Source organism: Desmodus rotundus, chromosome 10 (genome assembly GCF_022682495.2).
Source record: "Desmodus rotundus isolate HL8 chromosome 10, HLdesRot8A.1, whole genome shotgun sequence".
NCBI classification, from domain to species: Eukaryota; Metazoa; Chordata; class Mammalia; order Chiroptera; family Phyllostomidae; genus Desmodus; species Desmodus rotundus.
Genome location: NC_071396.1, coordinates 18,265,040 through 18,290,792, shown reverse-complemented (window position 1 = coordinate 18,290,792; position 25,753 = coordinate 18,265,040). Strand labels below are relative to the sequence as shown.

The 25,753-nt window shown below is 46.0% G+C and overlaps 1 protein-coding gene across 7 annotated transcripts in view; it reads left to right on the top strand.

Moving 5' to 3' along the window:
• Positions 1 to 25,753, top strand: part of RYR2 (ryanodine receptor 2) — a 522,347-nt gene that overhangs the window by 262,020 nt on the left and 234,574 nt on the right. For all 7 annotated transcript variants that reach the window (XM_071219601.1, XM_071219596.1, XM_071219600.1 and 4 more), the window contains exons 14-17: positions 786 to 907; positions 3,416 to 3,599; positions 5,270 to 5,405; positions 17,426 to 17,521. In XM_071219601.1, the coding sequence (XP_071075702.1) occupies positions 786 to 907; positions 3,416 to 3,599; positions 5,270 to 5,405; positions 17,426 to 17,521 (538 nt within the window). The remainder of the gene's footprint in view (positions 1 to 785; positions 908 to 3,415; positions 3,600 to 5,269; positions 5,406 to 17,425; positions 17,522 to 25,753) is intronic.

The window sequence follows — 25,753 nt, the reverse complement described above, 5'->3', positions numbered from 1 at the left end:
TTGCTAGATAGTTTGTCATTTTAGTGCTTACTAATTTTAATTCTGTAAACCCCGTTAGATGACTAGGCTGTCTCGCTGTAAGTGCTGGGTGAAGGAAGCTGGACACAAGAGGTGCCTTGTGTATGGAACACACTGACCTCTGCTGTTGAAGTTGGGGAGCAGGGCTGTTGCGAGGAGAGGGGCAGGAGGGGAGCCCCAGGGAGAGTTGATGGGGCCGTGACATTCTCTTCCTTGCTCCGAGTGTCATTTCCACGGTGTGTTCACTTTGGGATAGTCATTCAGCTCTTCCCTGGGGATTTTTGCACGTTCTCTCCCCTCATGTCATACTTTCTAAGTTTAAAAACCACACACCTAACAGAGAACTAATAAAATAAGAATGCATTTTAAAGAGAATTTAGATGCCTTGGAAACACATGCTCAGACTTATTAACTAATCTATGTTCAAAACTATTGTGTAAGCCATGTCCCTGAAAGATCCCTTTGCCGCCTCAGTCAGAGTTTGTTAGGTGTGGGTTGGTGACGAGCGTGGTCTTTAAAACATTGTGTGTGTTTTAATGAGCTCTGTGCAATAACTGATTCGTTCTTCAAAACAGTAAGGAGTGAACACAGGGAATGGCTGGGTGGTCTAGGGACCTGCGTGTGTTATTCCACCTTCTTCACAGGAGTTCTCCGGTCCCCCCTGCCTGTCTTGGTTCTGTTTATCGTTGTCACCTTAAAGTGCACATCTGCTTCCCCCCTTGGAGAAGGGATGCTGGCGTAACGGTGCCTCCTCCACTTCCTCGCAGGCGATCATGCACCACGAAGGCCACATGGATGACGGCATAAATCTGTCCCGGTCGCAGCATGAGGAGTCTCGGACAGCTCGCGTGATCCGCAGCACTGTCTTCCTGTTCAATAGGTTTATAAGGTGCGTGCTCTTTTGTCCTGGTGGCTGTTTCACATTCTGCCTCAATTTCCCTGTTGCATTTAGAAATAAACAATTGGAAAATACACTATGGTGGTACATCTCACAGTTTAGAAGGTCAGCAGAACACGTTCAAAAGCACCAGTTAGGTGATTTTATGCCTTCTTTTTAAATTTACTTTTAAAAAACAAGTGTGCTTTTAGAAATTGTTTGTGCAACTTGTCATTAGCTAAAGGTGAGGATTATTCTGTGACATACCTGTGGTCTGGACCTGTTTCATTCCCTTTTACCCTAAGGGTCACACTCTGTGAGTTTTGAGCTGTATTAAAAAATGAAGTGAGTCTTGTAATGACTAAATTTACCCACCTGATGATGGGAAAACTGGGTATCCAAAAGCTAACCGAAGCTTGTGTGCAAAGTGTTTCTGGTAACGTTAGGCCAGTACAAACTGTGCTCGTGTGGAGGGCGTATCAGGTATCTCTTTAAACCTCAGTAGTTTGATGGGAAAAATGTGTGTGCGTGTGTACACAGAACTATATTTATACTTAAAGCTATTGTCTAAGGTTGCATTTATTTGAGAATTGTGAAAATGGGTATACTTCATATTTGCTGACTAAATTTTTTCATTGTTTTTGTGATTTACCCTATTATTTGTTAATACTTTATTAGGTTACTATGAGCTTCTGTTTAGAGACTTTAATTCCCCATCATCTTATATGAATTACAAATATTTTCCTAATTTATAGGTTTGAAAAAGAATTTCAAAGTGCTTATTTTAATAGCAGTTTCCCCAACAAATCACATTTTGTGTAGAGGTTCTAAAACCTAGTGTAATTAACAGTTTTAGAGTCTTAGAGAACATTTGTCTTGTAAGAGCCTTCTAGAAAGTAACCAGATGGGTATGTTTCTAATAGCAGATAAGCTCTCCTTAAAAACCCAGAAACTGGCGTTTACTTTTGTTTCTCTTTAAGTCCGCAAGTGTAGACATTGGATTTGAATCCCTCGTGAGTTCGTTCAGTTCACTCTGATGAGAGTTGCGTCTGACTATGCTGTAAATAAGCATATATGATTCAGATATAGTTAGTTAGGAGTCAATAGGATAAAACATGTTAGAACAGAATTATTTCCATTGTGAATGAATTTTCATTTTAAAAGAAATAATTTCTTCTGCAAAGTTGTTTCTGTTCCTTTGGGACGTAGAACGCTCATAGACATGATAACACTAGGTGATAGGTGAATGTCATTTATGTGAATGGTTTGGAATTTCAGAATAATCAGGCAGTTTTACTCTTTCTACTATATATGAAACTGAAGTCAAATATTCCATAATTACTAGTAACTTTATGTAAATAATGATGCATTCTAACTAATAATTTTTAGCTTTGTAGAGTTTGAAGATAAGCTAATTCTCAGTTATAAGGCTTTTGTTGTTTTCTAAAATGTGATTTCCAATCTAGTCAGATACCTAGCCAGAGACATCTCCTTGGAATAAAATATTGCCATGCACTTTGGCTGATGTAGAGAACAGGAAAGGAAGGATGTTTTTCCTTTATGGATTGAGTTTTGCATTAAGTATATGCATTAAGTTTTGTCATGACTAATATAAGTGTTACTATATCAAGTATAATATAAGCATTTTTTCATTCTTTTTGGTGTCTGTTGAGTATTTTTCAATAGATTTTTTTTTATTTTGGAATAATATTGATTTATAAATGATGAAAGTTCTTTGCAGAAATATTCAAAGCTTTGAGTTTGAAAATTTAGGATCTCAGAAAGCTCAACAAATCAACACATTTACATGCCACTGTTTGTCTTCAAAGGCTGGAGCATGCAACAGGATGTCATTTCTTTTTTTGTGGTTGAAGTCTAGTTAATATCATTTAAAGTTACTAACATAAAATACATGCTTGTTTTGCCTGCATTTACAAGAACAAATTCATGTTATTTATCTCTGTTACAATTCTTTCAGGGAAGAGAAAATCATTTGCTATATTGTTTCCTGATTAATAAGTGAATTGTATGAGTTAATATCATGAAAATATGTTTTTAAGCAGACAGAAATTAAACAGAAAGGCAATGAATATCAGTGGATAGCATAGCAGTTAAAAGTTCCTTCTCCCAAAACAAAACACACATAGGAAGAAAATGTGAGAATTGTCAGTCTGGGAATCGTACACCTGAAAGTATGTAGTGCTTCATAGTGAAAATCGGCTGGTTTCTAAATATTTAGACCATTGGTTTTGTAGGCAGTGGTCCTCCAGGCCCTTCAGGATTTTCTCTAGATACATTCCTCTCGATACTGGCGTTTTTAATATAACATATGTATTCATGAAAGAATACACAGTTTCTCATTTGAATATATTAATTATTGTTGGAGGAAACCTAGAGTCACTCTTGTGTGTTCCTTTTACCTGGTGTCGGGAGGGAGTAAAGCTTTAGATCATCTGTAAACTGGAGGAATGCATAAGCTTGTGGGTCTCTGCCTTGAGAAATGGTCGCTGTTGATTTCAGGGGCCTGGACGCTCTCAGCAGGAAGGTGAGGGCGGCGCCTGGGGACTTGCCCATCGAATCAGTCAGCCTGAGCCTGCGGGACCTGATTGGCTACCTGCACCCTCCAGACGAGCACCTGGACCACGAGGACAAGCAGAACAGGCTGAGAGCCCTGAAGAACCGGCAGAATCTCTTCCAGGAGGAGGTGAGCTTCTCAGGCCCATGGCTGCTCTGCTGTCTTCTGGGAAAAGCAGTCCTGGCAGGACATTCTCTGACGCCTGGCGCTTTGCGACCTGGAGCTGCAGGGTGCTGCTGGGCTCAGGGGAACCAGGCCTCGGAGAGCCTGCAGTTACTGTCCTGTCCCTTGGTGTTTAGGGAACTGGTCAGGCCCCTGGCAAAGCATACAGCCTTTCACTGTCTCCTCAGCGCTCCTGCCACGGGAGCGTGCACCACACTGCTTTCGCTTCACCTTAGTTGTATAGAAGCAGGTTCTCTGAGTGTGTAAATGAACACAGGTCTGGAAAGCACGAGGGTTTTCTAAGTGTGCAGCAGCTTCTTCGGGCTCCTTGGAGCTGCCTCGGGAGCCACAGGGAGCTTGTGCTGGAGACGGAAGCGGCTGGTAAAGGGCCACCAGAGACAGCCCCAGCCCCCTGCCTGGAGGCAGCGACCCCACCTCTTAAACTTTGCTTAAGTTTCTGTGTATGGCTTAATGTCACGAAACTTCTGCTGCCCAAAAGTGCTCAGGCACTTTCTTTTTAAAAAAATTTCTCACGTAAGACATCTGGATGGGGACTAGAAACATTCTTAGGTTCATGGTGCCTCTTAAATTCCTGGTGTGAAATAAGTTAATTTGATTAGTCAATTCCTCTAGCTCTCCCTTTCACCTGCTTTGCCTCATTTTGGCAATCTTGATCTAGCAATAATAATAAAAGCATAATTTCAAATTTAGCCGTACCTTCCAAAGTTCTGTAGTGAATTTTTATTTGATTTGAAGATACATTTTCATGAACTTTTCTTTAATTAATTAGGTCTTCAGTTTTATATTAAACTGATGATGATGCTATTGCCGCTCCTGAGAGTGAGGATCTGGTTATGTAGGAGGGGGAGAAAAATCTTTTCCTCAACTAGTCACGGGTGCATTGGCTGAGGCCCTACATACTGATGCACCAAAGACAGATTTCCTGGAGAGGGACAGAGAGAAGTTTAACAGCAGGGGCTCCCAGTGACCACTGGCGCAAGGGAGTGGTTAGAGCTTGGGCTTACGCAGAACAGCGAGCACGTGGAGGAGTGGCACGAAGACAAGAGGAAAGGGACTTGGAGCTTCTAGGGGCAGCATGGTTGTGGGAAGGCACAGAGCATGAGGGTGGTGAGTAAAGGCTGCTCGGTGACTGCGTGTGGTGCCAGGGCTGATACGTCGGCCTTGTGTCTTGGAGGAAGCGCCGCCCCGCCTGTCCTGGCACAGAGGGGGAGGAGGGGCCAGGGATTGCTCTCGTGTCTGCCTTTTTCTCAGTTGCCTTCAGCTCCAATGAGTCCTGTGCCAAAGTGCCATATGTGGGTGGCATACTCAGCACCCCTTCACTTACAGTAGAATACTGTTACGACTGAGTCACTAACCTCTTGTTAAATCTTGCAAGTGTAAGTATGCAATAGGTATTTTTACATTGTTCTTCTGCTGCTATTGGAGAGCAGTGGCCAGACTTAACAGCCACAGACTTCAGATGCTGTAGCAACATTCGTTTCACAGGCAGATGTGTTACCTTGTTTTTCCAATAAATGGTCTCAGTTTTCTCAATGAGTGACAGACGTACTTTCAGCCAGGCTCCCGGTGTGGGCGCCCACCCGCGGTTTCTGACCATGGTCCATTCTGACCCGCAGGGGATGATCGGCCTCGTGCTGCAGTGCGTGGACAGGCTGCACGTCTACAGCAGCGCGGCCCATTTTGCTGACGTCGCTGGGAGGGACGCCGGCGCGTCCTGGAAGTCCATCCTGAATTCTCTGTATGAGTTGCTGGGTAAGGAGGGTGACGGGTTTTTGGCGCAACTGCTTATGTCTGTTTCAGAGGCTCACAGAACACTTCCCGCGGTTTTATGGCTTGCTTCCTGTCGAGGCTGCCAGCTGGTCCCTTAGCTGCGCTAGGTCCACGGGCGTTCGGTGTTTCAGTCCGTTTCAGGGTGGGAACGTGCCTGTGCTTGAAGGGGAGTCCTCAGGGTGCAGTTTGTAGGTGGCTGGGGGAGGGGTGAGCATTAAATGTTTTCCTTTTGAATCTGATGTGAGTCCCCCAAAGCGCCTAGGACGCCCCCTCCCACCTCGTCAGGGACCTCCCAGTCTGCCCCTCTCGTTGGCCTGGGATGTGCATTTGCAGCCTCAGGTATGCTTGACAGACACCAGGTGGCACTGGCCGTGGTATGCGCTGAGCTCCTGGAGGCTCCGTGGAGGCTCCGTGTAGCCACGGGTCTGCGTCCTGTTTGTTCTGGACGCTTGCTGTAGCCTCTGTTGTCTCGTTTCAGGAACCATGAAGGCTGTGAGGTCTTCCCCTTGCAAGCCAGTGAATTAGCCTGCAATTAGGGTAAAGACGAATGGCTTATTTCTCACGGCAATGGATGTAGCCAGAACATTGGCAGTTTTGGTGCCAGTTTCTCGAGCTGCTGTTCATGCCTGAGACAAACTGGATGCTTTAGGAAAAGAGGAGCCTTGTCTGTGTGTGTTTGGGGGCAGAAAGGGGTATTTGCAGAGAGAACATTGTGGCAGTAGATATGTGTATATAATACACATTTAATCTCTTTCATATCAGCTCTTTTCATAATCTGTTGTCTGGTTTAATTGTTGACAGAAACATGGTGGGAATGTGACTTCTAAGTGACTTACGGGGAGAGAAACAGCTGTGCTTGTAGGTGCCCTGATGTGTCTCTCTTGGGATGCCCGCTCTCGGGCCCCCCTTACCCCCCCCCCCCCCCCCCCCGGAGCCTGCTGTCACACTGCCTCTGGCAGCAGAGGCTTCTGTGGGCTTGGGAATCGGTGTCAACAGTGGGTGGGAACAGTATCCAGCATAGCTCCCAGACCCGGTTTGTCTGCTCTGCCCTCCCAGGGGTCAGTGGCCACAAAACTGGAGCCCCGGGACAGCCTCAGTGGCCACCATCAGCTCCCCGTGCTGGTAGTGTCCTCGGCCATGGAGAGGTGACAAGGCTGCTCCAGGAAATCCTCTCTGAAGAAGGGATGTGCTGTTGCCGCCTCACTGGCCAGACTGTGTCTGGGCCCTGCCTGACCCGCTCCTTCTGGCTGCAGGCTGGGGGTTTCACAGGCCGGTGCCAACCGTCCCTGGCTCCAACTCACTTTGGAAGTGGGGTGCGAGTCACTGAGAGGGCAGGGATGGGCTAAAGTGTCCACTGCACGTGCAAAAGAGATTCCTGCCCTCTACCAATACGTCCTTTCCTTGAAAAACAGCAGTTTCATCCTTAATTCACAGGCAACAGCCTCTGACCCAGCGACCCTTCTCCTTGCCAGTCAGGGCTTCACTCTGGCAGGTGGTTAAACTGGTGTTCAGTTTGCTCCTCTGCAAGTTGGAGGAGATACTGGTGCAACTCCATGAGTTAATGTAAGACTTAGAGAATGTCCAGCACACGGCGAGTGACACCCATTATTATCCTAGTATTCTCTGTGAAATGGCAGCAGTGACTTTCCTCATCAGGTTGTTGGGTGGCTTCAGTGTGGGGCTGTGTGTCAGATGCTTAGCGTAGACAGTCCCTGTCTGCCTGATCATTGTGCCCATTTCGGGGGTATCTTTGTCACTCTCCTCCTCACTGCCATAGTAAACCTTCTTCTCCACCTTCCGTTTTTGTTGTCGATTTTGTCTTTTAAATATGTCTCGGAAAAGAGCCTTCACCTGGAACGGCGGGATATAACCAGAAATGTCCCGCAGTATCTGGTAGAAGCTGTAGCTTCACGATTGTCGGGACAATCTCTGGCTCATGACTCCTTAGCGGGAAACGGAGGAACTGCAGTTTGCTCCAGAGTTCCCCAGGCTGAGGTGTCCACCCCGCCTCCCACCCGTTCTCTGAACACAGTCGCAGTCTGTACACCTGAGGCCTTCCCGTCAGGAATGGCGCAGGTGCTCAGTAAGCACAGGACGTGCAAACTCTTGAGCTCTCGCAGATCTCGGGAGGCTGCTGGGCTCCTGGTTGGTCTGAGCTCCGCTCCTCTCCGCCAAGCTTCACTGCAGACTTCCGGGCCGCCCTCACTTTCCCAGGAATTTTAGTTGACTCTGCTCTCTGGCACACGCCTTCTCATCCTGGCCTTTGGGTGCTGGCGGCCCCTCACCTGGTTGGTGCCTGGCTTTGCACCTGTGCCCTCACTCACTCTGCCTCCCATCTCTCAGCTGGCACCTTCCCGTCTTTTCCTCCAACCCAGGACTGTTCATGCTCCCGAAGCACCTAGAGTCACTTCAATATAGAGTACATGTATTTATATTAACATAGGCGAATATATGAAGTATTTATTTCTTAAAAAAATATATATCTTTCCTTAATTATTTATATCCCATTTGATTAAGAAAGGATTTGAGGGAGCTGTTACTTAAAATCGACACAGCAGCCCTGGCTGGGTGCCTCTGCTGGTTGGAGGGTGGTCCCACACAGCAAATGCTGGTACGGGTTCGCACGGGGCAGGGCACGTACAGGAGGCAGCCAGTCGGTGTTTCACATTCTCGGTTTCTCGTCCCCTCACCTTGCCCCCTCATTTCTCTCTCTCTAAAATCAGTAAATGTATCCTCAGGTGAGGATTAAAAAATTATAGAATTGACATAATTAGAACCTTGTAGTACTCATGTATTTAAAGAAGGTGATGGTATAATAACCATACATGTCACTGAGAACACAGTGATTCAGGCACAGGCCTGTTTTGTGGCTTTTGAACTGTTTCATGGAACAAGACATACCTCACAAACACTCTCTCTCTTTCTTACTCTCAACATTTATATTTTCACATTGCTCTTCCTGAGAGGGTTTCGGTTAATCCCCCATGCATGTGTTATGATGTCTCTTCGGGAAACTTCCTTCTCCCTCTTGTCTGTCTTCCCAAGTGTCCTGCCTCTTCGTTCCTCTCATGGCTTCCCATAGGGCATCCGGTGGCACAGTGTCCCATTGGGAGGAAGTGGGCTTGGTGTCCAGGTTTGAAGAAAAGCTTTGTCGGCTCAGCACTCACTGACTGAGCGAGCGAAGGTCCCGGGGTGGGGGTGGGGGGTGCCCTGATCTGTGCCGAAGGTGCGCGGCCGAGACAGGTGGCACGGCGACAGAGCCAGCCTCACTGTCACACACACATGTTCCCGCCTCACTGTCTCCATGTGAGTTCCTGTTCAGTTGCGGCACTAAGCGATGAATGGCAGGCTGAGAAGTTTGACTGCAGAAAATGAACACCTGTGATTCCGTCATTACAAACTGAAAAACAGATGGAAATCTGGTGAAATGGGCAATCTACATGAAAGACAAAAGCCTAGTTTTTGTAATACATAGGGTTTCCACAAATCCATAAGGAAAGGAAATACCGTGTAATAGAAAAACAGACAAAACATGGAGATACGTAGTTCCCAGAAAATAAATGAAATAAAATATTTTCAACATGGCAAATATAAAGAACTGCAAACTAGAATAATAAATAAGGGCCCTATTGTACTTACTATATTGGCGCAGATGGAACTTAGATAATACTCCGTCACTGAGGGAAATGTATTCTGGAGATGCTTGTGTACAAATGAGAAGGGTGTCTATTGCAAGACTGTTTACAAATAACATAAAATCGAGAACCACTTTCCTATCAACTGGGGATTGGTTACATAAGTAATAGCCCACCTAGGTGGTGTAATGCTGTGTTATCACTGAAAATTGAGATAAATGTATCATTTGGAAGATGGTTTGAAACAGGCTAGTTTGCTGAATTTTTAGTGTGACAGTCTAGGATGTGGTACTAAGTGAAAAAAGAAGCAAGCAGCTCCCTGTATGCTGAGGAAGAGTCTAGCTGCATACAATTAAAATATGCAGAGAAAGGCACATTCTTGAATATTCACTGGGAATTTCTAGGACGCACAGAAAACTTCTAGGTGGCTGTTCCTTAGGAGAGAGGTCTTCTGCTCTGTGTGTTATCTTACTCCATTTACATGTGTTACTTTTACAATGGAAAAAAGCAGTTAACATAAATGTATAATGACAGTTGGCGATGGAAGGGAAGCTAGCGCACGAATTCCAGTGCAGGGAAAAAGTGTTTACATCCAGTGCACGCGACATACAAGGCAGTTTAACGGTGGTGGTTTCTGGTGAATAGGATTGTAGGAGCTTTTGTTTAAACGTTCTTTGGACTACTCTTGATTTTCGTTTTTATTTAGTGAATACTGATTTCATTATTAGAAAAAGGTAAATGAATAAAATCTTTAGCTGACATAAGAACCACCTGACTTTCTCTAAGTCAGCATAATCGTCAGATCGGCAGCCGAGTCTGGACGTCTTAAATCTGCATCAATAATTAAGAGTCCTTCACTCAGCCATCAAAAGTTTGGTTTAAATATCATTAACTCCAAATTTGGAAAGCCGCCTGCCAGTTCTTCCAAACAGGGAGACAGTGGACTCTCTCTGGGCTTAAGTATGCAACAAGACACCTTTTCTTCTTTCTGTGGGTTTGTTTGGCATGGCAAAAAGGGAGGAGGTGGGAATGACAATCTGTAACAATTTTAAAATTTGACATGAGTATGTGTAATATGTACTTAGGTAGAGTGACAGATTTACATTTGGATTTGGGATGCACGAGCCTCCTCTGGAGGACAGAGGAGCTCTGACCCCATGTTGGGGGTTGGAGCGTGGCTGAGGCCACCCCACTGCGCCTCGGCTCCTGCAGCCACAGCCACACTGGTCATCAGCAGGAGCCTGCAGCCCCGCTGCTCTTTAAAGATGCCTATGGAATGGCTTTTCAGCAGACTGTCTCTGTAACACCGTTTTGTGGGGATTCAGAGTGTGCAACAAACTGGGTAGACTGCGCGTTTTAGTGTGCCAGAAGTCTGCAGTTCCCGGGTCCTTGAAGACTGAGCAAGGGGAGAGCAGCTGAGGGTTTTGCATGTCCAGCTCACTCCCAGGGCCACGGGAGGCAGGTCTTCCTGGACACGGAGGCCCCTGGGGATGGGGGCAGAGATGAGAGGGACGGGCACTGGCCACAGACACGCTCGTGTCAGCTTTGTGCACCTTTGTGCACACAGGTATTTTCTGTCTTGTTCTCCAGGGAATCCTGGAAGGACATTTTTATAAACAAGACCTGGTATTTTTTTCTCCACCTTGGTAATAATCTTGTCTATGAAATGACAAAAGCATTAATATTTTCAATGGAAATTTGTTTTATAACCAATTCGTGAGATAGCTACTTTCTTTACCTGCTTCTACACTACCAGGACCCCCGCCCACCCTTCCCATCTCTCCTAGATAGGGGCCTGAAGTAGGAGGAGGTTGTGAGGGCAGCCTCGCCCCGACCGACCGGAGCTCAGGCTGAGGAATCAAAGCTGCCCGGCTTCACTGTCTCCTCCCTGTGACAGAGACACTCTGTGGCCTCCTCCTGCCTTCTCCTACTGATCAGGGGGTTGGGAGGAGGGAAGAACACCTGCCCTTGGCCTCAGGGCTGTCATCCCTGAGGGCCTGTCAGTGGCTGAGAGCTCGCCTTCCATGGAGGGACGTATGTCCCTGTGCCTGTGATGGTGACCCGGGACTCCTCTGCGTTTGCCTCACCATTTCTGCAGTGAGGACACACAGTGAGGTTCGGGGGTGGCAGCTCTTAGTGTGTCCAAGGCAGGTCAGCCAGCACTTGAGTATTTTAAGGTTGAGCATTGTTGTCCTATGTTGAGGAAGGAGAGGACCTTTGTCTGGAGTTTTTTCCTGTGCCTTGAGGCACCATGGAAATGTCTGGTGCTCCTGGGGGGTGATAGCAGCACTCTGAGACATCTGACAGCCATCAAACAGCCGTTGAGCTTTCCTCTGGGGTCTGTGCATTCTGGGGGCTCCCTGCTCACACCTGCATGGCTCTCCACTGTCCTCTGCTGCTCCTTTGAGGTTACAGAGCATGTCCTCCTCACAGGTTCATGTAAACTGAAGTTCTTATTTTGCGTGACACTTCTTCCTTACTATCTCTGTTTGAAATAAAAAGTTTCCCTTTTTTTTTTTCGTTTTTAAGATTTTATTTACTTACAGAGAGAGGGGATGGGAGGGAGAAAGAGGAAGAGAAACATTGATATTCCAGAGAAACATCAATTGCTTGCCTCTTGCATGTCCCCAGCTGAGGACCTGGCTTGTAACCCAGGCCTGTGCCTTGACCAGGAATCGAACCAGCGGCCTTTTGGTCTGCAGGATAACAGCCAACCCACTGAGCCATGCCGGTCAGAGCAGAAATTTCCCCTTTGGACTAAAGGAGAGCAGCCAGCCCTTATCCCTGCCCCTCAAAGTCTTGTTTACATCCCAGGCACTTAACAGGGATTATTTCTCCAAGGGCAGCTCACAGTCTCTGAGCAATGTTCTAAAAACAATTTCTCAGTGCTGTGCATGTACTTCTACTGAGCATATCGCTTACACTGTCTGCTTTCATTCACAGTGTTGTGCTCACTACCATCTCCAATGTGGGCGGCTGTTCTTGGCGGGGAGTGGGACTGCCAGTCTGGTGGGTGTGACTGCCCGGCTGAGGGGCTGTCGTCACTTGGTCCACACTCAGGCTGTCCCAGCATTTGCTGTCAGAAACAGTGGTGTGATGATCTTCCTCGTTTTTCTCTTGCACTTCCCCACTACTTTAGAAACTCACCTAGCTGGTGTACTCTCACCTAACTTGCTGAAGCAGAATAACGTGCACAGTCCGTTCATTGTACGACACCGGTGCACATGTACGTGTGCACACACTCGTAATTAGGAGGAATCTGTTCCACTGAATGAAGACTGTTTTGTTAGGAATGTGCCAGGTCTGTCCAGAAGGCATCCAGCCACGCACTATGACAAATAGAGGCATTTACTGAAGAAGATACAAGATACAAGAAACAGTGTACACAGGACAATGACACCTCAGTCCCCTTCAAAGTAGGCATCTTGGCACCTCACACAGTTCTCCCAGTCGCCATCAGCGGCCCCATCATATTTTCCTGAATCTCATCTCATCGATGGTCTGAAGTCTTCCCTTTCAAAGATGATTTTAGTTTTGGGAAAAGCCAGAAGTTGCAGGGTGCCAAATTTGGGCTGTAGGTGGCTGAGTCACCTGGGTGATCTGATGTTTCGCCAAAAACCTGCATGAGAAGTGATGCATGAGCAGGCGCCTTGTCATGGTGAAGCTGCCAGTCACTGGTTGCCCATAGCTGTGTCCTTCTGAATGATCTGAATACTTTCCATGGAGGAATGTTCAAGCTTAACGCAAAATTTGATGCAGATTCATTGCTCTACTCACTCAGTTGTTTTGAATGTGATGGCCACACAGCACACACGGTCACTCAACGGCATCTACCGCCCCCACTGACCAGTACAGTGAAGTCCTCATTGTTCACACATGTGCATTCCAGTCCACTCTCCTTGGCTGCCAGGTTACATTGATGCTGAGCAAACTGTTCTCGTTATATTAATGGTAGCTGGACTTTTTCCAGACAAATGTTGTATACATGTTAGAGTTTATCGAGATATTAACAGATTTCCTAATACATTTCTGTCTCACTGGAGGAACGAACCCCTGCTTGACTTAATGTTGCTAATCTGCTTCCGAGTATGACTTGTAAATACCGATCTGGTATGAACTTTGGATTTATAGTTGAAAGAGTTCCTCTGGCCTCTTACGTGCATAAGCATTAAGCATTCACGTCACCACTGGGGACCTCGCCTCAGCTTCTTTACTCTGGCGTGCTTCAGGCCAGAAACTACGTAGTTCTTAAACATGTAAGAAGAGTTTCTGGTCTTTGACATACTCCTCAATATTATTCATGGTATATTATTCTTTTTAGATTTTCTCATTTTGGTCAGTTTCAGTGAAAAAAAATATATATTGTGTATTTGAAGGCCATTTTTTCTCCCTAAATGTTCAAAACTTTCAGTACAGAGATATATAAAGTGGCTGTGTTTATAATTTATTTTATTTTTAAAATATATTTATTGATTATGCTATTACAGTTGTCCCATTTCTCCCCCTTCACTCTACTTCACTCTGCCCACCCCCTCCCTCCCACATTCCCCCCCTTTAGTTCATGTCCATGGGTCATACATATAAGTTCTTTGGCGTCTACATTTCCTATACTATTCTTAACCTCCCCCTGTCTGTTTTCTACCCACCATTTATGCTACTTATTCTCTGTACCTTTCCCCCTATCTCCCCCTCCCATTCCCCTATTGATAACCCTCCATGTAATCTCCATGTCTGTGGTTCTGTTCCTGTTCTAGTTGTTTGCTTAGTTTTCTTTTGTTTTGGTTTTAGGTGTGGTTGTTAATAACTGTGAGTTTGCTGTCATTCTTACTGTTCATATTTTTTATCTTCTTTTTCTTAGATAAGTCCCTTTAACATTTCATGTAATAAGGGCTTGGTGATGATGAACTCCTTTAACTTGACCTTATCTGAGAAGCACTTTATCTGCCCTTCCATTCTAAATGATAGCTTTGCTGGATACAGTAATCTTGGATGTAGGTCCTTGCCTTTCATGACTTCAAATACTTCTTTCCAGCCCCTTCTTGCCTGTAAGGTCTCTTTTGAGAAGTCAGCTGACAGTCTTATGGGGACTCCTTTGTAGGTAATTGTGTCCTTTTCTCTTGCTGCTTCTAAGATTCTCTCCTTCTCTTTAATCTTGGCTAATGTAATTATGATGTACCTTGGTGTGTTCCTCCTTGGGTCCAGCTTCCTTGGGACTCTCTGAGCTTCCTGGACTTCCTGGAAGTCTATTTCCTTTGCCAGATTAGGGAAATTCTCCTTCATTATGTTTTCAAGTAAGTTTTCAATTTCTTGCTCTTCCTCTTCTCCTTCTGGCACCCCTATAATTCGGATGTTGGAACGTTTCAAGATGTCCTGGAGGTTCCTAAGCCTCTCCTCATTTTTCTGAATTCTTGTTTCTTCATTCTTTTCTGGTTGGATGTTTCTTTCTTCCTTCTGGTCCACAGCATTGATTTGAGTCCCAGTTTCCTTTGCATCACTATTGGTTCCCTGTACATTTTCCTTTGTTTCTCTTAGCATAGCCTTCATTTTTTCATGTAATTTGCGACCAAATTCAACCAATTCTGTGAGCTTCCTGATTATCAGTGTTTTGAACTGTGCATCTGATAGGTTGGCTATCTCTTCATCGCTTAGTTGTATTTTTTCTGGAGCTTTGATCTGTTCTTTCATTTGGGCCATTTTTTTTGTCTTGGCGCCCCTGTTACATAAGGGGGTGGAGCCTTAGATGTTCACTGGGGCGGGGTAACGCTGGTCGCTGGGCTGTGACGCTGTACGTGGGGGAGGGGCTGAGAGGGAGCGATGGCGCCTGCTACATTCTCTGCCGGATTTCAGTCACTCCCTCCACGACCCACAATCAAATTTGGCCCCTCTGGTGCTGATTCCTGAGTGGGTGGGCTTGTGCAAGCTCTAGGCCCCTGTGGGTCTCTCCAACAAACTCTCTGAGGCTGGGAATTTCTCCTGCTGTCACCTCAACCCCCACGGGTGTTTTTAGTCAGAGGTTTGAGGCTTTATTTCCCCTCACTGGAGCCCTGGGTTGCGTGGTCTGCTTTGCTTCCCCGCCTTTCCTCCTGGTTTATCTATTTGTGAATGTGGGGCTGCAGGGTCTGCCAGCCACCACCTTGTGGGGTCTGTTAGCTGCATCCTGGCCTGCCCCGTTCCACAATTTGCCACCTTGCTGGGTCCGCCAGCTGCCACCTTGCTGCAAGTCCTCTCTGCCCTGGCTGCCCGTCTCCGCCCATCCTACTGGTCTGGATGAATGTTTTTTCTTTATCTCCGTGGTGGTCGGACTTCCATACAGTTCGATTTTCTGTCAGGTCTGGTTGGTTTTTGTTTTTAAATTGTTGTCCTTCTTTTGGTTGTACGAGGAGGCGCAGTGTGTCTACCTATGCCTCCATCTTGGCCGGAAGCTACTATAATTTCTTTTTTATAAACTTTGTCCTCTTTCTCTTTTTTCTTGATTAGTATTTAGTTTATATTTTTAAAACTGCTTGAGTATATTGATCAATCCTACTCTTATTTGCATAGATTACTTTTCTATGTATTAATTTCTACTTGCTATTTATTTTTCCTATTTTATTTATATTTATTTGGTGTTCTTTTCCTATATTTTAAAAGGAATGTTTATTTAACATTTTTACCCTGTAGCTTAGCAGGGTAAGTGTTCAGTTAATTTTTCCCTGAGTGGAGTCTGACCGTCTGTTTTTGGTATTTTAGGCAGCATCCCTGTTTTTGATATATATTAGACAGCCTGTGCTTGTGGTATTGATTTCATTTTTCTTTAACAAATTTTTTTATTTTTATTTTTTATTTTTTTACTAATTTCTAGTTTTATTACGTTGTTGTCGAGAATCTGGTCTATGCCATTTCTGTTTGCAGTATTTAATGACATTTTCTCTGTGGCTCACTGTACTGTTTTCTTAAATGCCCCATGGTTTATTAAAAAGGTTTATTCTTACGTTATTTTTTTTTAAGACTCACCTTATTGGTAATATTTAGCATCTAGAAGATATCTAATATCTTTAATTTAAAAAACCAGGGGCAAAATGAAAAGAGTTAAATTTTAACCAGAGACTCTGTAAAGATTGAGAAACCTCACTACATGTTCCCCAGAGGCTGCTGTCCTGAGTCAGGAGCAGAGGTCCTCACAGAACCGAGATCCCACAGAGCACAGTGGGCTCCTCCTGCTCCATGACACCTCACCCTGCACATGGGTCCCTGGCACCATTGCCGTGCACGCAGCTGGGCGCTGGGCGAGTTGGGGGTGTTGCCTCTCACCTGCACCCATGGGGCTCTGCTCAAGAGCTATAGAACAGAAGCCTTCCTGTCTTTTCTGTCAGGATTGCTTCTCACTTTCAGGTCAGGTAACAGCTGTTGAGGGAAAGAGGAAAGGTGAGGACAGGAGTCCTAGGGTCCAGGGGCACCTCAGGACTACAGCATCCCCTTGGTCTGTTTCCATCAAGGAGGCAAACAGGCTGGTTGTCCAGGTTCAGCTTCTGACTGCCACTGAGCATGACCAGGCCTAAGTAGAGACTGTTCTTCCACCTTTCTCCCATGCAACAGCATGATATGTAAAAGTATCACCCACCTTTTGGAAACTGTATACTATGTGTTCCTGAGCGAACTTCTGGGTGTAAGAGTATAATTTACACAAAGCATTTACCAGATTTATCTTAAAAAAATTGCATGACTTGAAACATTGAAAGTTTTCCATTGAGTCTACAAATCGGGTTGAAAGAGATCATCGAGGTCACATAGCATTTTCATAAAAGATGGGTTCTTTGTCACAGAAGTATAGAGAACTTGAGGCTGAGCAGAGTTGGAATAGGTGACTTTACTGCAGCTCTCAGAGTCTTTTTGTGCAGGTGAACCTCTAGGTGGGAAGGAGAGATGCAAGAACAGAGGTTTTCAGACCTGATGCCCCAGGCCATTTAGCTCCCTCTCACTGTGTTCCTTGTGTCCCATGTTCTGTGCTACATTTCCAGGAAAACGGAGGTGCCCTTAACTTCTCTTACGTGGGTGGGTGAGAAAGCGGAGCTCTTTTAGTCAGCTCTCACGGCTAATTAAAAGCAATGACTATCAGACCCCCAGGGAGGGAGCTCCCAGACTGGGTTTCTCCTTCCCTTTCATTATCACTGTGGTGTGCACTGTTACCTCCTCTAGATAATCCCTTCTAATGAGCACTCAGGTTTGATGTTTCTTTGTAATACCTCCAATTTGCGGTGTATTTGTTTACGTTTTAGAAATACAGTACTGGTATTTTGTTCTCGATCCACCATTTTAGGGCTACTATTAGCTTGCTGCGTTTGGAACTGGAAAAATCACATAAATGTGAAATCTGTCTTTCTTTCACAGCGGCTCTCATTAGAGGAAATCGTAAAAACTGTGCCCAGTTTTCTGGCTCCCTGGACTGGCTGATCAGCCGACTAGAAAGACTGGAAGCTTCTTCAGGTATGTTTTCCAGTTAGTTATCTCCTTGTGTGTTACATAATTCCTGTTTTCTTCTGTTTTATGTCCTTAAAGGCATTGAAACAAACTCTGGGGTTCACTGAAATATAAAGGTTTTTCTTTTAGTAGGTTAGACATTTTACTTACTGACAATAGTATCTGTATTTTTACCAGTTATTTCTGGAAAGCAATCTGACAGTGTCTCTCTCATTTACATATAAAAGAGTGAAGTTGAGCCCTGGCTGGTGTGGCTCCGTGGATTGAGTTCCAGCCTGTGAACCAAAGGGTTGCTGGTTCGATTCCCAGTCAGGGCACATCCCTGGGTTGTGGACCATGTCCCCAGTAGGGGGCACGTGAGAGGCAACCACACATCGATGTTTCTCTCCCTTCCTTTCTCCCTCCCTTCCCTCTCTAAAAATAAATAATAAAAAAATCTTTAAAAACATAATAAAAATAGTGAAGTTCTGAAAGCCCCACAAAGCCACATTCCTGCTCTTCCCCAAATCAGTCACTTCTAAGTATAGACAAAAGTGTTGGTTTGTAATTCCCATTTTTAAATTGTGTTCAAATGATTATTTAGACTGAGAAGACATTAGTTTTCTAAAGCATGTAGCACAGTACTTTATTTAATAGGAATTCAGTAAATAATAAGCAATCTGTGTCATAGTGAAATAGTCACAGGCAGTAAACCCGATCGTCTGCCTCCAGCACGCATGCTGTCTGTATGTGGTGCTGTGGAGACTTACGGGGATTCCCAGGCTGGCCCGAATGCCCCACGCCAGGCCCGCCGAGCCTGTTGCTCCTTTGCTGTTTGTGTGGCATATTGTTAGCTGCCCTGCTGTAGTACCGATGCCCCTCGTGTTATTTGTTTTTTTTCTCTCAATCTGCTACACCAGGGATGAACTTGAAGATAGGGTCATGATTTCATTGTTTGTATTCTCTGTATACCTTCTGGTAGGTAGTTGGTGTTTATCGTATTTGTCAAATGAAGAATTAACAAACAAATGAAAGAATGTTTGAATTCACTTAAGACACTGTCAATAAAGACATAATTTCATGACTTTTGCCTGATAGAGGCCCATTCAGGGACAGGTTTGTTGGAATTGGATTAATAGAGAGAGAGAAGAACTGGTAGTTGTGATAAAGAGGGTCATTTTAAGTTACAGAGTGAAATTTCAGAGTTTTAAGACTTAGGAGGAAGAGAAATTGGAGTCACACTGAGTTCTAAGATGTTGCTGGATTGTGCAGTGGCAGAAATAGTGTAGAGAAGGATATTGTTGATTAAAAAAGTACCAGGCTTATAAAATGAGGGTTTCCAGGGTATCACAACATGAGATGACAATATATTGAATGAGGATAAAACTGAATAACTACTCAGAAGAAGTGATCAAATTAGTGGCAGCATGGTTTTGGCAGCAGTTGCAGAAATGGATACACTCTTGGGTCGAAGTGCAGAATTGAATTGTGGGCAAGCTCCCTCGATACAAAAGAGTGTGCTGGTCTCTTCCCTTGACCCCAGGAGTATATGGAGGGAGAGGGGAGCAGAAGGACCCTCAGGACAGAGTATTAATGCTGATCAGTCAGCAGCTTCTCTTAAAAAAAATGCTCAGAGGAAAAGAAGGAGAGAAAAGGAAAGAACAGAGCTGAGTGTCCTTGTGCGCAGTCCAGCAGAGTCCTGTGTCTACAGTCTTGAGTTTAGGGAGTTCCAGGCCCAGTTGCACTGGATACAGTTGCTGTTTGCTGTTATCTTTCCCCAATCCGTCTGTTGTTCGCAAGCACTTCTGCTTAAGATCGAATCCCTGTGCTCACTCAGAAAGTGTGGGGAGGACCCTTAGAGGGTGCTCGCCCTGGCACTCTCACTTCAGTGGACAGGAACTGGAGGCACAGGACCTTTAAGTGACTGAATTAAGAAGCTAGAACTCATTGTCATGGCCAAGATGAAAACCCAGGTCCCTTATGTCAGGCTCCTGACATATATTAAGTGTCAAAAATATTTTTCACTAAACAGTTTTCTCTACTGTAGTTATTACATTTATGCTTTGAATTAGCTGCTTTTTTCCCAGAGGAAATAGAAAGCTACTTAGGTTTTAGAGACAGTAACAATACTGATATGCACATATATGCACAGATGTATGCATTAATGTATACAGGGTGGGGCAAGAGTGGGTGTACAGTTGTGTGCACGTGACACACACAGTTTATTCTTGTGCCAGCATTGATTAATTACTGTACAGTTTTCCACACGAACCACTGCAGACCTCCTTCTGCTCCACCCCCTAAATTTCGTGTGTGTGGATTATCACACACACACACACACACACACACATTATTTCAGTGGCGGTGGTTGTTTACTGAGTGCACGTCTTCCCTCTCGCCTGGGATTGACGCGCCCATTCTTGGGGAGTCCACCTCTGGCCACGTCATGGTCCCTCTGTGCCCCTATCTGAGCAGCAGAGCAGAGCTGGAGGGTCTGTGAACTCTAAATTTCCTTCAGAAAAGGTCAATGGACAAAAATCAAACTGGATTTGTGCAAACTTACATAGAACTCTGACAAAGACTTGAGACAGCCAGCACAGAGGTATGGAGCTGGGGCTCCACTGGAAGTAGACCCTGAGAAGAACATGGAAAGGCAAGTTTACTTGGGAAGTGAGTGGATGTGAGCCGAGCAGAGAAGGACCAGGGGAAGTGTGCTGGCAGGCACGTGAGCACCCAGGGAACTGGCCTGTTTTCCTTGGGGAATTCTGGGAACCCCAGAACACAGGCCTTAGACGTAGCCCACCTGGGGGCAAGGACTGGGGTGTCTGTGAGAAGCCTGTCTCTGTTGCCGGCTGTCTGCTCCAGGGGATGTTGTGGGTGGGAGTCAGGCAGTGTCCCCTGAGCGGGGAGGATGCGAGTCAGGGCCAGGCCCTGGCAGCTCTGCTGCCCAGCTGTTAGTTTCCTTGGGTGATGAGAGGCTCAGAAAGGGCAGCTGGACAGACGTTTGCCACTTTCTGCCTCATCTGAAGTGGACCAGATCCCCGAGTGAGTGCACACAGCTGTAGCAGAGGATTGGACTGGGCTGTAAGGACAGCCACTTGAGGGGATTTTCTTGAGGGGAAAAGGTAAGGTAGACAGTGTCCCCGGCTTTGCATGTGACTGTGTCTGGACCACAGTTAACGGAAGGTCTGTGTGAGCAGACACAGGTGATAGAGGTCGTGGACCTCTTAAGGCTGCATGTTTCTCAGAGACCAGCCAGCTCAGCCGGCTTAGCCGTCAACTGGTTGGGAGGCGGCAGACTTCCTGAGTCTTATTTTGTGCAGTGCATTTCCTAGCGTTTTTGATAATGACAGTGGCCTTCTTTGGGGTGCCTGCCAATCCCTCCCACTCTCAGCAGGTGCTGTGAGTGATGTTCCCTCTGGGGAGCAGCAGCAGAAAGCATCTCTGAGTGGTTTTGAACTGCCGAAGCTTTGCGCTCACACACAGTACAACTGTAGGCACCTGGAAGTATGGCGTGCTTCCAAAGATGTCCCAGCCAAACCTGGAAGAGCATAAACTCATCCTCTCAGACAGAAAGGCTTGCAGCTCGTGGAATCGTGTGTCCTGAATCCTGTGTGCAGGAAGCTCCTCCTCTGTAGCTGCTTAGTTGTGAGCAGCAGACTTGGAAAGAGTCTGAGAGCTCACAGCCCCAGCACAAAACCCACGGCTAGTGGTGGGAAGTCCCAGTGATCTTTCTGAGGGGCCAGCAGCTCATGCAGCATTAGTGACAACAGAGAAGGTGACCGTTTTCCAGGAGACACCCTTAGCGAAGGCAGCTTGGCCATTGGTTCCAAGCTTTTGGGTTTGCAGGAGGTTGGCAATGGGGTGCCCAGGAGAGCTGGCACAGAGCCCCATGAGGGACACTGCGTCGGAGTCAGGGTGGCTCTGGAGACTTTTAAGGAGACTCTTTTTTTATGAGCTGTTGGTGTCAGTACCTATTGGGCCCCATTCCCCCACACTGTGGTTGCCCACCCACACCTGCAGCCTCATCTGTCACACAGTCCAGTGACTGGTGTCTTAACCATGACCCTGAGTCATGTAAATCATGTGTAACGCTGATGGGTCAGTGAAGAAGACAGGGAACGATACGTTTTTCCAAGACATTCACTCTGAAGGTTTGAGATAATGTATTAGCAACCAAAGGTTACTGATTTAATGGAGAGTTCAGACCTTTGTCAAAATTACTCATTTTTGAATGATGCTGGAAAAGTCATCCTAACACCATAGCCCCCTTTGCATCTCAGCAAAGCATCGAGTTGTAGCTGGAAAGGAAAAGAGGATTGGGGGGAGGGTCTGCATTTGGAGGGCAGCTTCGTGTATATCGATATATTTTATCAGCAACGTGAAACATGGGAAAAGATGCCCCCAAAGGGAAGCCCAAAGAAACAGCTTCCCTTTCTGAGTGGAGAAAGATACTGGGTTACCTGAAACCCACATCCTTCCCAGAATGCTCTTCTAAGAGCTCGTGAGTGGGATGGTGGCAAATCACCCTTCTAGAATATGGTCCTTGAAATGAAAAAATTCAGCTATCTTTTGTGACATACAACTGATTGATTTCATAATTGTTTTCCATAGTTACTCTTTTAACTATTTCACTCATTTCCAGCACAAGGCCTAACAGACAGCTTATTTTGTCTTGCATTTACCAACTTAACTAATTTTTATAACTAACCTCAATTTCAGTTCTTCATACCAATGAATCAGTATCTTTTCCTGAATTTTCCATTTCATCAGTATTTTTTATTCAGTGCTTTCCTACCTTCTCTTAATTTTTAATTTCTGTTTAAAAAGAAGCATATTGCTAATGTTTCCCTGTTGCTCCTTTTTAAAAAAGATTTTATTTATTTATTTTTAGAGGGGAAGGGAGGTAGAAAGAGGGAGAAAAACATCAATGTGTGGTTGCCTCTTGCACACCCCCCACTGGGGACCTGGCCCACAACCCAGGCGTGTGCCCTGATTGGGAATTGAACCAGCAACCCTTTGGTTCACAGGCCCGTGCTCAATCCACTGAGCCACACCAGCCAGGGCTCCCTGCTGCTCCTTTTTATTTCACTTCACTTGTCCTTTGTACTATTTCATCACAACCACGCAGCAACAGCAGATGTCATTTGCACCACTGGGACCTAGGTCCTGTTCACGCATATGGCTCCTGCAGCAGCCCAGGGTTGGTAACTTTATCTCCACTCTGGAAACATGGACACTGGAGCACTGAGAGGTCACAGAACGTGCCTGGAACCTGCCAGGACTCCGAGCTGCCCACCTGGGCTGGAGTCCTTGTGCGTACCTGTGCAAGACACAGCTGCGTGACAGCCGTGCCTGCGATCACGTCGCTGTGGGCCTCGGCAGTGTCAGCGCATCACTCCTGCAGTCTTGTGACTGCCCTGGCAGCTGCGGTGCTCTCTCCCAGTCCTTCCCAGCACATTCCTCAGTCTCTTTACCTGTCTGTCCTGTCGTTCAGATTTGATTATGCAGGGCTGAATGTAAATCTTCTTACTTCCATTTGCCTTCCCTGAGCCTTGGGGATATTGATAATGAGGTCTGACCAAAAAATTACATGAATTTTAACTCCTAGGTGTGGGTGAAAATAAAAGCAATCTGTGCTTTGAGTAATTGGAATTCCTGGTTTCTTGGATGTAACGGTCCCTGACCCTGCAGTAGCCTGGCAGTTCTGTGTTTCCGTCCCTGGGGGCCAGTCTGGTTCACACCCGTTGGCATCTGTGTTGACGCCTTCTTGTTTGCTCACCTGCTCCTTAGACCCAGGTTGCCACGTGATGTGTCAGTGGGGTCCACGTTCCATGTGGAGTTGTTCGGGGTCATCACTCTCACTGGTGGGCGGATCCACACTGGATCCCCCCATGTACCCGCCACGTACTGAGAAGAAGTTTCATCTAAACCCACATACACCTTGGTGTTCTGGGATTATTTGCATTTGGTGCCTTGTAAATTAGTGGTTTTCTTGTTTCCTGTGAGAACCTGGGGCAGGGCGCCCATCCGCATGCTGGCCGGCTATGCCTCAGCGGCGACCAGTCTAATTCTGCGCAGCCCTCCTCTCGAGTGTTCAGGGTACAGGGCCGTGTCCCAAGGCTGGAGGCTTCTGGACAGGCAAATTCAGACCAGATACTGTGCTTCTGCTCGGACACTTGTTTCCAGGCTCCCATGAAGACTCTCCACCAGTTTTGTTCAGCCTTGGACAGCCCTGGGCATGACCCACGAGGACAGAACACCACGGTCAACCCTGACCCCAGAGGTGGCTCCCACTGTTGGAAGCCAAGAAGCAAATGTGTGATTGAAAAGCATACCAGGCCACTGTCCTGGATTGCAGAAAATGTGGTGCGGAGCATTCTCTGCCACTGCAGGCCTGGGGTGCCCTCAGTGACATTAGTTCCAGACATTTGTTATATCCTCAGAGATTTTTCTTCCTCCTGAGAACAGAAATGACTCAGAGTTATAGCCGTAACAGTTTTAGGCAAAGAACTAAATAGCACGTGTATTACATGCTTGCACGCTCAGGTTTGCATTAGTCAAAATTAAGTCCTTGCTTTCAAGAGTTCATTGTCCAATGGGACACTGAAATGAAAGTGATTTTGATAAAATGTGACAGATACCACAGAAAAGGAATAATTCATCCCAGGGTGTTGGTGCAGACGAACCCACGAGGCGACGTTCTGCCTTTGAAAGGTGCTCCAGGTTTGCAGTGTTGGGACAGGGAGCATGTCTAAGTCTGAGAGTGACCTGCGCTGGGGTGGGAGGTAGGAAGGAGGCCACGGGTGAGGCAGGGCCTCGTTGCACTGCCGGTCCTGGGCCAAGAACAGGGCCTGGCCGGTGCTGAGTGAATGCGTGTGCTTCACATCTACATGGAAGAACCAGTCACTCATGGTCCATGGAGGGGTGGTGGGAGCCGAGGCTTTTGGGGTCAGACCGGTGAGTGAGGGGCTGAGGGCTGTGCCAGGGGACAGGAGGTCTGAGAAGCAGTTGAAGATTTTACCTGGGGAACTGACCTCGATTAAACATACATTTTAGAGTAGCAGGTTTCAACCATTTTCATCTCATGGCACACATTAACTAAATGTTAAAATTTTGCCCACCCCCAGAAAAGTTTTTTTCCGATCTGAGAAGAAAATAGGTATAATTTTGATTCATTCACACCAGATGGCTATTGTTGTATTGGCTCTTGTCATTTTTTTATTTGATAATCTAAGGGAAAACAGGACAGTGCCCTTGACTAAATAGTTTTAAAAATTCCTGTGGCACACCGGTTGAAAATTGCCACTTTAGAGTGATAACTGTCTGTAGTCTGGAGGGCGGAGTAGGAAGGGAGGAGAGACAAGAGTCCAGGAGGGAACAGGGAGCTAGCTAGTCTATGAGATGAATTTAGCCAATAAATTAGGGCGTGGATTTAATGAAATTCAATGATGAGACTGGGGAAAATGAGAATGTGGGAGAGGATCCAAAAAATAACCTGAGGCTTTTAGCTTGAAGATATGGGTGGATGACAGGCCAGAGAAAATATTTTACCTGTGTACGTGCAGAAAAAGGTAATGTGTTAAGTTTTGGAGAAGTGGGTTGGAGGTACTTGGAGTTCTGGGTGAATGTCCAGAAAACAGTTAGGATGTGGCATTTAAAATTGGCCTGGAAATGGCAACTGCAGTCCTTGTCACTCCTGCTCACTAAGGTGCAGCATACCTGTTCGGTGACAGTCCTGGGAGAGCAGCGCTGGTGTCAGCCCTTAGTGTTGCCACTTACTTGCGTGCTGTGTGTGCGCAAAGGGGTGGGTTCGTTTATACTTGTTCTGTAAGACTAGGCTTCTGTCCAACTGCCCGCACATCAAAAGTGAACCATAACTGGGTAGAAGGCAGGCGGGAAGTGTTCTTGCTCATTTGCCATCAGCAATCCTGAGGAGTGGCGAGGTTGTATGGATTGATGAAGTACTGGGATTTAATGCAGCATAAATAGAAGTAGACATTGCATCCTGCCTTGTTATGATTGTTTCTAAAAATGTTTCTTTTTTTCAGGTTTAAAACGTACTTGCACAGATTGCAGCAAAATAATGTTTTAATTATTTGAATTTCCTTTTTATCTTGATGTTCCCATCCTCAGTTCTTTTTTAAATTGAGATGTGATTGTCATGGACCGTGAGGTGTAATATCAGGTGTACCAGTTGATTTGATGTTTGTGTCTGCTGTGAAAGGAGCTCCACACCAGTCTAGTCGACGTCCTGCG